The sequence below is a fragment of the Macadamia integrifolia genome, chromosome 8 (genome assembly GCF_013358625.1).
Source record: "Macadamia integrifolia cultivar HAES 741 chromosome 8, SCU_Mint_v3, whole genome shotgun sequence".
Lineage (NCBI taxonomy): Eukaryota > Viridiplantae > Streptophyta > Magnoliopsida > Proteales > Proteaceae > Macadamia > Macadamia integrifolia.
The window spans coordinates 7,466,495-7,477,048 of NC_056564.1; the positions used below are offsets into that span (position 1 = coordinate 7,466,495).

A 10,554-nucleotide genomic window follows, 5' to 3' on the forward strand; every position below is an offset into this window, starting at 1 on the left:
CCAGGATATGATCCTCTGGAAAATAGATAAGTTGGAGTGTTTTAGGGCCCGTTTGATAACGTAACCAGAAACGTGTTTCTGTATTTTTCTGTTCTCAGAAACACAGAAACGGCATAAATACCGTTTGGTAAACGTGTTGTGTTCTACTTGTTTCTTGAAGCATAAATTGAAATTTATAACAATTTATGCTTCAAGAAACATAAATGACGAAACAAGTTTTACTTGTTTCGCTTGTTTCTCGAAACAAAAAAGCGGAACAATGGTTCGACAATCCGACCATTTTAAAAATCGACAGAGAATATCCCTGTACAACCGTTGAAGACGACGGTTCCCCAGTTCACCGAGATCTCTTCTCCCCCTGCGTAACCGACGACGGGTCTCCCCCTGCGTAACCGACGACGGGGAGCGGTGAAGGATGATCCGTGGGACCCGTTGATGGCTTTTAATCTACCCCTTTCTTTCCCACCCGCACCCTCATCCTCTGAAAATCGTGAGTGAGCGGAGCGGAGCCCTAAATTGCGGTTTTCTCAAGACTGCTTGAAGCCGCTTGAAGGAGAAGGAGAAGGAGAAGGAAGCAACTGATGAAGAATCGCCCTTTGAAAATCATGACGAACCCTAAGTGAGATTGAAGCAACTGGAGCTGAATGAAGGAAGCAACTGGTCGCTGAATCGCCCTTTGAAAATTGTGAGGAGCCCTTCAAGTTCTTGCGATTTGGTGCCCATACTCTGCAGGTAACACCCATTCGTTGAATCGTCTTCAATGGCTTCTTATTTACTTTTTTTTTTTTTTTTTTTTTTTTTTTTTTGTGATTTTGAGAGGGGGGTCTTGAGCAATGTTCTTGTTCATGAGTTTCCTGTCTTCAATCGGCTTCAAGTATAGTATTGTAATGGCTAGGAATGAAAGGGGTTTTCCTTATCGTTTTCAGACAAGGAAAACCTTATGCATTTAGCGTTCCATCCCTTGTTGCACCTCAGCAAGAGTAAAGAAATCAGTAGTACTCTCTATGTAGGATGGGTCCTCATCCCTCATTGTCTTCCTCTGCCTCATCCTCTGTTCTTTCTTTCACTTTCTTCTTCTTCATTGTGTCGCAGCTTTCATTTGCAGCAGTTGAAGAATACTTGTACGAACTTTGTGCTCCCTCCTTCCACTCCTACTGTGGGGATCAGAACATCAGTTACCCTTTCTCCAAATCCCCCAATGAGGAATGTGGGCTAGGCATCATCCATTGTGATGGACAATACTCGACACCATTTATCAGTTTTGAGGAAGATCAAAACAGGGTTGAGGTCAAAAGCATCGACTACAGAGATGAGAATATTGGAATTCATGACCTAAGATTCACGGACCTCATACTATGGAACGACTGCATTAGACTCTACAATCTCCCTCACCCACACTTTTCCGATCATCTTTCCTTCCGACTGATAAGCCCCAACAATATTACCTTCCGAATATGCAACAAAATTTTCTAAGCATTGTCATGGCTAGGAATGAAAGGGGTTTAAGTAGTTGTATAGTCAATTTTCTATCATTGAAGTATTCTGGAAGTTAGTGGCTTGTTCAAAATTCAAACAAGCCATACAGGAATAAGCTGAGGTTCTTACCTTCTGTGGAGAAAGATCGTTCTGGATTTACCCATTGCAGTTTTAATCCAACAATTTCCATATCTAATAAACATCATATTCTGTCCAAAATGTTCCCAGAAATAAAATTTATCAAACACCTTCTTACCTGTTTCTGTTTCCAGAAACAAGAATTATCAAACACCCTTCTTACCTGTTTCTGTTTCCAGAAACAGCAATTTCTGTTTCTGCCGTTTCTTGAAACAGAAACAGCAGAAGCGTTATCAAACGGGCCCTTAGATTTTCATCAATAAGAGGGTGAAAATTAATGAAAAAACTCATAATTGTAAGAATGTAGTCATAACATCATATCATTGTGGATGAAGATATTCTCTCTTCATAGATGAATAGTTTTCCCCTTTTGAGAATCATCAAGAAAATAGAATTTTCTGAATATAATTCAGAATTAATAGACGACGGAAGGTATCGTAATTTAGAGGATACGTGTCAACATTTATTTCACTTTAATATTCATTTATAGGAATTTATTTAATTTTTTATGAGTGTTAAAAACCAAAACAAAACTTTCAACAATTAACTAGAACCAAAACAAGGATTAACCAAACAATATTATAATACCTTTTATTTTTGGATAAGGAATATTATAATAATTCACAATAACGTATAAGAAAATAAAGCTTTGGATAGACCTAATTAAAAAGAAAGAAGCACGTTTTAACTATAGTTTCTTGTGTAATACTTTACATTTTGAGTACTCTCTACTTTGGCATGATTCATAAGCACCTAGAAGGCAAATCAATTTTCTTTGGAACTTTTTATATTTCCTCTGATCATTTGACTGTTTGGTATACAGATGAAAGAATCCTACCAATTTGACGTAAGATACACCATACATATGGGTTAATCGGTGCACGCAAGGCTTCTTCAACATATGCATAGGAGGGCAACATGATCTTTCTGTGCCCACGTCAATTTGAGTGTTTCCTGTATCAGACCAGTAGTGTTCTCTTTCCCTTGGTAAATAAATAAATATATATATATATATATATATATATAATGTCAAAGGGTAAAAATTTTAAGTGTAAAGAACTCCTAAAATATGTGAAGTCATAAGGATCAAAATAATTTTATGTGAGAATATAGCTTCTTCAATTTCCAATACCTCCGCAAAATATGTCAACAAAGAGGGAAAACCAAAGCACTATGATACCATGTTAGAAGGCAAACGAAGAGACCTAAAATAGCAGGCTTTTATCTCAGAATTCTCCTTGATTTCTCAAGGACCTCTTGGTTCCTTCCACACAATATTATATATATATATATATATATATACACCTAACCTCCTCATTCACCCATTTTTCAAGAAAACACTAGGAACTGCGACGGACCAATTTACATTAAGCTCAGTCTAAAAGAAATTTAAGTCTGAGGGCTGACTGAATATCATTAGGGAATTCATAAATTGAACACAACAATTTAATCTTCAAATCAAATGAATTTGAAGAATAATGGACACAGTATGACAATGATTTAAGAAGATGGGCTGGAACACTTGCACAAATTCTTCCCAAACCCAACTGTTCATAATCTGTCTTAATGAGAGCTGTTTCATGTTAATCAATGATTGTTGGGCTTCCCCCCAGCAATTGCAGGGGCCTCCCCTCTGTTTTTCTTCACATAAGCGGCGTAGTCACTGTAATGCATGGTGTAGATCGTGCTCTGGTAACGAGTCAGGGAGATCCTCTTCCGGAGTGACTCGGTGATTGCACCATTATAACCCGCCTTGCGCATCAGTGAGTCAATTGACTCCATCTTTGTCCACCCTGAAGTTTAAGTACCAACACCACAGGGTGAGATGCAGAAAACATATAGTGCTAAATTGATCGAACAAGAAAAACATACAAAAAGTCTACACATTTCAAACAGAATTAGTTCACCATCCAAAATAGGCTCAAGCACTACTAAAGCTACAAACAATAAGGAAAACATATCTACTCCAAAAAAAAGTTGTGCATAATTGTGGAGAGATCTTCTTGCCAAGAAGGGAACATTTTCAAAACAAATACAATCATCTAAGGAATTCACATCCCTAACCTTTTCCTCCCTGATCATAAGTTTTCCTTCTCTAAAGGGGATAAAAACCAAGGCTTAGATAAAAAAGAAAACACTGCCCAATGTTACTTGGAAAATAACACAAGAAGTAGAAGTCCAGACAATGTCCAACCAAAAGATGGTCTTTTATTCATTAGAGACAGTATCTATAATCTTTCTTTTGTTTCTTCTTTACCCCCTACCTCCTGATTGGCTAAACTGTGTCATTTAAGTACTTGTGCAGGAACAAACAATCAAGCATAGATACCTTCGTGAGCAGCAACCTCAGGCAAATATGTTGCACTTCGTCGTGTATTATAGTCAGGGTCAGTAAACTCAATAATTATGCCATGCTTCCCTATCTGCAATGAAAAAGAGACTTGTTCAATAATTTTATTTTATTTTCTTGTCGGTAATAAGCCTTGTTCGATAATGATATCAAACAGATGTAGTAACAACAATTTGAATAGGATGAGATCACGATAGAGCATAAAGCCAGTATACAGTATAACAGATCATAAAGCACAGTATCTAGTGTCAAATAAAGAACATATTTCCATTTGGCTTCCCAGCATATCTATATTATTGAGGTTTCAGTTGTCTTGAGAAAAAAAAAAATTCACTGGCCCTTGCCAAGAATAAATGCACAACCTTCCAACACAGGAAAGTGGGGAGGGGAAGAAACAGGTCAGGAAACGCTAACATCCACCAGGACCATGCAATACATATTGCACAAATACAGTGGAAGGTCCACAAAAATATCTAAAGAATTGCCTTATTTGCAAATGGTGGCAATCGTTGGGAACTTCAAAATTTTTATTTTCTTAAATATCTAAAGAGTACAATGAGCATATGTTTTACAATCATGGTTCAACTGAGACAGGTTAGGTCAAGTTGTGTAATATATATCATCAAGCCACTAGCCAGAATCGAGGTGGATTTTCAGACAAGACAAGACCATGGACCCATGGACTCAAATGCCAGGCCCGTCCAACATAAAGACAGATGGATCAGCAGGGGTTCAAGTTGAACCCAGCCCCAAAGCACTGGGCTACAATCATCTATTGGGTAAGTTTGACCTCAGACGACCTGGTTGGTCACAACCAATCATGGTGGGCCAAGCACTAAGTTTAGTTAGTTCAAATGTGGGAAAATCCAGAATCAGGGGCCTCTGCTCCGAAAACATAGACCTAAATATAAAATGACAATACCTCCCAATCAAGGTAGTGCAGAGCATTTTCATAATTTGTCAGAACAGAAACTGTACATTCCAAAAAGGGCAATTCTTTAGCCTGGATGGGAGGAAATCGACGGTCCCTTAGAGCGCTGCAAAGATAGGACAGACATAACAACCTATAAGCTGGAGTTCAGAAGCAAGCAAACTCATGTAAATTTCTAAATGCTTAAAGCAGGAAGAGCAGGAATTTCCAATCAAGCCATAATCTTATTACAAATTCTCTATCAAAGTAAGGAAATTGCACAAATTGAAAAGTGGGCTTCTCTCTCTGAAAACTAATTTGCTGCATTAATATATATATATAATATATAATATAGAAAACATACAAGCTTTAATAATTTAGGACAGAGCAACCAAATAAAAATACATGACAAACACAGACCATCAAAATGAGTAAAATCCAAAAACAAAGGGTAGCTGTTGACATAAACACCCAATGGACTAGGCTAAAATCATAGTTGCCATTGCGTCTAGGCAACCCAATGCGTTGGAGTGTCCCTAGATGCAAGGCAACACCAACAAGGCACCTAGGCAACACGTTGACAACTATGCTATATATCATTGAAGCAGTTATGTTATCATCATGGCATTAGTTTAAACAGGAGTGTGAGTTTACGAAAAAAACAAAGGGTTACAAGTCGGCTAAGTAGTGAAAGGTCATAGAGGGAATGATGCAATCTGGAGTTCCAAAAAAACTCAGTCCGGATCGCAATGGGCCCACCCAAGAAAATAAAATCCAGTTACAAGAAAGTTATGGCAATCTTGAAATTAACCAGAAATTTTAAGGGCAGTAGACAAATAGAACAAAGGACACAATAGAGATTTATATTTATAGATCAGTAGCAGACTATGAATGAAGGACAAATATGGATAAAATGGAAGGGTAACATGGGAAAGAACTGACTAAGGGAGTTGTAGTTTATATTGTAGGTGGGTTGTCTCCTACTTTTTAACCAGGGAAACCAGCAGGCGCAACCTGGTTCTGTTTCAGACGTTGGAACTCCTTCATATGAACTCGACAACCTAATCCTAGACACCTGAAGATGGCCATAAAATCTTCCCTAACTGCTCTAACCTTAAACATTTAAGCCGTTCTATAACCCATCCCTGATTAAAGTATACACTATTAGTAATTGATATAGCTTATGCTGATCAAACTGATCAGATTCCTATCAAAGACTAAGTTCAGAAATATCTGCCTTTGACCCATTGATAAAAACTTCATCACCCCTTAGATTACTAATTGTATTGCAATTTAAAATAATAAACTCTCCAACAACAATCTACTCTTTATTAATCATAAAAATAAAAAAATTGCAGAAGCAGCTATTGCAACTTACTTTGACACTATGATCAGATGTAGTGCAGCACCAGGGTTTCCATGAATGACCAGGAATATATACTAAATTGATAGCAATCTTAGGAATACTCAAAATAGGGGAAGTTTCTAGGGCATTATGGTCCAAAACATCAAAACAAGTCAGAAATAAGAAGAACCTGATAATAAAGTCTGCACCCAACAATTGGGCGACCCAAATTTTTGGTTAATGTTTTCCATAGCACTAAACTGGGGTCAAACTTGAGACCTACTCCCGACACTCCCCTGTCATCCGCTCCCAGGTGATAAAACATGATATAATCTGGACCCATTCTGTGGGCACAGCTTGGAAATTCTCCATTACCTGAGTCCAGCAATGAGGTGCATGCTTAGAAGCTCAAATTCACATGATGCATTAGTTTCTAAGCGGCCTGCAGAAGCTCATTCTTTGTTGCTCAGGGGCCATCAAACCAAGCACCCAACAGTTAGGAACAAGGCTTAGTGTTTGCCTATTACCCAAGCCCTGAAACTTGGTGAAAGCTTGAGAGCCAAACTTCAAAGATCCACTGATGTGTAAAGGGCCACTAACAGCTTGAAAATTCACAGCCTTTGATGCTCATGAAGCATTTTGTTCCTGAGCTCAATGGGCTAGTCCAGAGCTTAAAATTTTCAGGAACATGCCATTCCCCATACTTGGGTGCAAGAAAGAAAAAATCCTTTCTTGACATGATCTAAAGAGGTAGAAGGGAAAGTAATGGATGGTTGTGCACAAGAGGCACACGCTTCGAAAAACATGTGGTTTGCACCTCCTGTATGGTAGACTAATGAACATGAAGGTTGAAAAAAATATATTTCAACTTCATATGGACAACTGAGCTAGAAAAAAAATCAATTCCATGCCTTAGGCAATTAGTGTAACTAATTGATGAGCATGTGAAATCTCATGCATGGGTTTAACAGGCCCACTACACCTCAACGTAAAAAGTAAAGAGATGGGGCTTTTATCCCAAGTCCTAAGTCCCAACACTCACAGTCATAGTTGAGATTTCAAAAGCAGTAATATTAATGTTTAGATAACAGAATAATAACTTATGCCAATGAGATTTAATTTTATACTCACATAAACAGAGATAGAGAGAAACATTTCAAGTATAAAACACATTTTTTGCAATGTTACCTGGTTAGAGCATAATCTCTGAACCCATTAATCAAACAACGCGCTTCTAAAGTTCCAATACATCCACGCAGGCGAGGCTCTCCACCATTCAATACTTTCTTCCAAGTGACAAACAATGGGCTGAAATCAGGAAGGTTCTTATGTTACATTGGAATGATATAACCAATCAGGCTCTAATATGCAATGCAAATATTGAACAAGTTCCACATTTAGTGAAATTTAATAGAAGCACATTTCTGCATGACAAAGATGCATTAGATTGCATGCAATGATAACCTTCACACGACAAAAAAATGACCACAAATATTTGATGACCTTCAAAGCGAGAGCTACTTAGGCTACAAAAACAGCTTGAAGTAGTTAGATATAAGAATCAGCCAGTTTTTTCTTCTTTCTTTTTTGGTCGAAACCGGTCTATATATTTAAGCGTGACCATCGCAAGGAGTACGACATACGTCACATACATAAATCAGAGATCCAAGAAGTGGAAGGCAGCCAATCTATCTTGCACGCTAGGGCTTTCCGGGCTAGGGAGTCATCCACGCTGTTATTAGTGTTTGATATCCTCAATGAGATTGTAAATCTCACTTCTTGGAGCTGGGGTGGTACCGCCAAGGAGACCCACCAACTCACTGTTGTCCGTTTCCACTAGCACATGCTCAAAGCCATCGCCTAAACCATGAAATAGACCATTCCTCATTGCAATAGCCCCTCCCTGTAGAACAGAAGCAAAGTATATCGGCTCAGAGGAGGCACCCGCAGCTACTCCATGTAAATCATGCCAAATGAACCCAACACCAGATTTCTTGCTATTCAGAGCTAGAATCAGCCAGTTCAGACAAGAAAAAAAACCACTGAAATTTCAGAGGGCTGCCTTGGCTCCATTTCTGCTTTAACTTCTCCCATTTCAAGTTGTCTCACTTTTCCTGAGCAAACAGGAGTTCTTCAGAAAAATCTGTAGCATGCCCGTCCCACCTCTAAAGAGTTATAGGTTGAAGAAGCATACAACTAGAGTTCAATGCGGCCGAGTCAATTAAGAGAAGTGGTAGGCTTATAAATAAATCCTCCTCCAATAACAAATTTGTGCTGTCGTTGCAACTAAAAGCGTTGGTCGTCCAAGCATTAGAAAAAAAGCATCCCAGGCCAAGGAGGGGGCGGAGGAAGATACAATAAACGGCACCATCAACTCTAATTTGGGATTTTTTTTTTTTTTTTTGTTAAGGGGAGATGATGGAAATCATTTGGAAAATTCATGCAGGGCCAAATACCAATCCCAGTAGAAAAGCAATCAAGCACAGTTCCCACTTTAATAAAACGGAGAGACGATTTAAAACAATAACAACAAAAATTAAAGAAAAATGAAAATCCGAATGAAGGAAGAAATTTGCGAGCGACAACTAAGAAGCATACAATCAATCATCCAAAGCGAAAGCAAATGGAGGGCAAATGAAAAATAACAGATACACAAAGATTATTAGCAAAATTGTAATAACCAAAATACGCTCATCGGTAGAAGAAAAAAAAAACACGAGAAAACTTACTGTTGGCCCTCATCAAAAGCCGGCGGAGGTGCTTGTTCACTGTTGTAATGAGCGACAAGCGTGTCGAAGCAAAAAACAGCCATTTCCCGATTAGCAGACACCATCTTCAAGCGCGAGAAATGGGGAAACGGAAGGCTGGATCAGAGCTTTCAAAGCACGATCTAGAAATCGATTGGGCCTACCAACCGACCAACTCCGCAGCTAGGGTTTTTAAATCAAGGTTTTCAGGATCATCGATTGCGTTAAATACGAGAAGAAGAAGAAGAAAAAAAAAAGGAAAGACTAAGAACCCAGACGGGAGCTCCGTTCCGACTTCCGACCTTCGCTCCCAAATAAATATCAGAAACAAGTAAAGAAGAAGAAGCAAACTTAACTAGGATTTAAGTATCCCTCTTCCCATCCCAGTCCAAGTCTCCACCCATACGGCTCCTCTGAAATTAAAAATTCGTTATATTTCCCATATTACCCTTGTCTGGTAGTTCAACAGTATCAAAAGTCCCCATGTGTTGAGTTATCCAAGAAAATATGTGTGGAGGGTAATATTGTAAATTGATAAAAAATCCATATATTAATAAGGGCCTTTTAGATTTTTTTTTACTTCTTTCCATTGAAATGGACTCGTAAAGCTTTAAAATTGCCCAATTATTAATAAAGGAAAAGGGAGAAGAGGAAGAAAAAAAAGAAGATACTTTGGCCCTTCGTCTCTTTCACTGTCTACTTTTCCAGATTCGTCCACGCGGAACGCACAAAAGCCAACCCCCAACCAAATGGTCGGTAATCGGCAGGCATAGCGTCGGACCAGCCGGCCCAATTAGGTAAAACGGAAAAGCATCATATTTTGACAACTGGAGCTGCCCCACCAGCCGTTTGATGCTTCTCTTACATAAAAGATTAGCCCCAAAGTGGGAATGAATCCGGACCAAGTTTCCTTTGCTTTGGCATCCGTATTATTATCATATGAGGGAGGGAGGGAATGGTCAATTTGACCTTAAACAATAGGAAGTGGGAGTTGATGATGGGTAATCTCATCAAATGGTGACATCACTAGTGGTGAGGTGATTTCTTTCCCACTAGTGAAGGAAAACTTTTGTTAAAAAAATAAAAAATAAATGGATTATTCTCCCGCCGTGCTTATGCTTGTGCTTGTGCTGGCATCAATCGAGGTGGGTGTCATTTCGCCTCCTTTGTATCTAGGCACAGGGCCACACAATTAGAAACGTTCATTTCCTTTAAAAAAAAAAATCCACAACCCGTATGATTAGGGCCCATTTGTTAAAAGTAAGTTTTTTTTTCATGATCAGGCCAAGAACAGAAATTCATAAATTAAGAGGATTAAGAGGTTATTTTATCAAAGAGGGATCTAATGGTTAAAAAGGAACTAAAAAAAAAAATTATGTATTATAACTATGTGACTATAACATTCACTTCAAATAATTCTATATTAGGTTATAAAATTTTATTTTACTTTGTATCTAAAACCTTTTACTATGATATGCAAAGTAAAAATTAATATTTAAGAAAATTAAATAATTTATATAATCACATTGGTAATTATTACAACATTTCTTTTTAAAAATATGAAAATTTCTCTTTCCTTTCCTCTAAA

General features: G+C 38.1%; 1 protein-coding gene and 1 long non-coding RNA gene across 2 annotated transcripts; one reads left to right on the forward strand and one right to left on the reverse strand.

The window, feature by feature from the left end:
- Positions 1-646: 646 nt before the first annotated feature.
- LOC122085380 lies at positions 647-1,695 on the forward strand. Its single transcript, XR_006142115.1, has 2 exons — positions 647-732; positions 1,093-1,695. It is a non-coding gene; the product is annotated as an uncharacterized LOC122085380 (long non-coding RNA).
- A 1,244-nt stretch (positions 1,696-2,939) lies between these two features.
- Positions 2,940-9,351, reverse strand: LOC122085433 (uncharacterized protein At2g38710). The gene is made up of 5 exons (XM_042653865.1): positions 8,949-9,351; positions 7,408-7,527; positions 4,887-5,001; positions 3,944-4,037; positions 2,940-3,407 (listed from the first exon to the last, which is right to left on the reverse strand). Exons 1-5 carry the CDS (start codon positions 9,050-9,052, stop codon positions 3,202-3,204), a joined length of 639 nt encoding a protein of 212 aa, XP_042509799.1. The 5' UTR covers positions 9,053-9,351; the 3' UTR covers positions 2,940-3,201.
- Positions 9,352-10,554: the final 1,203 nt, after the last annotated feature.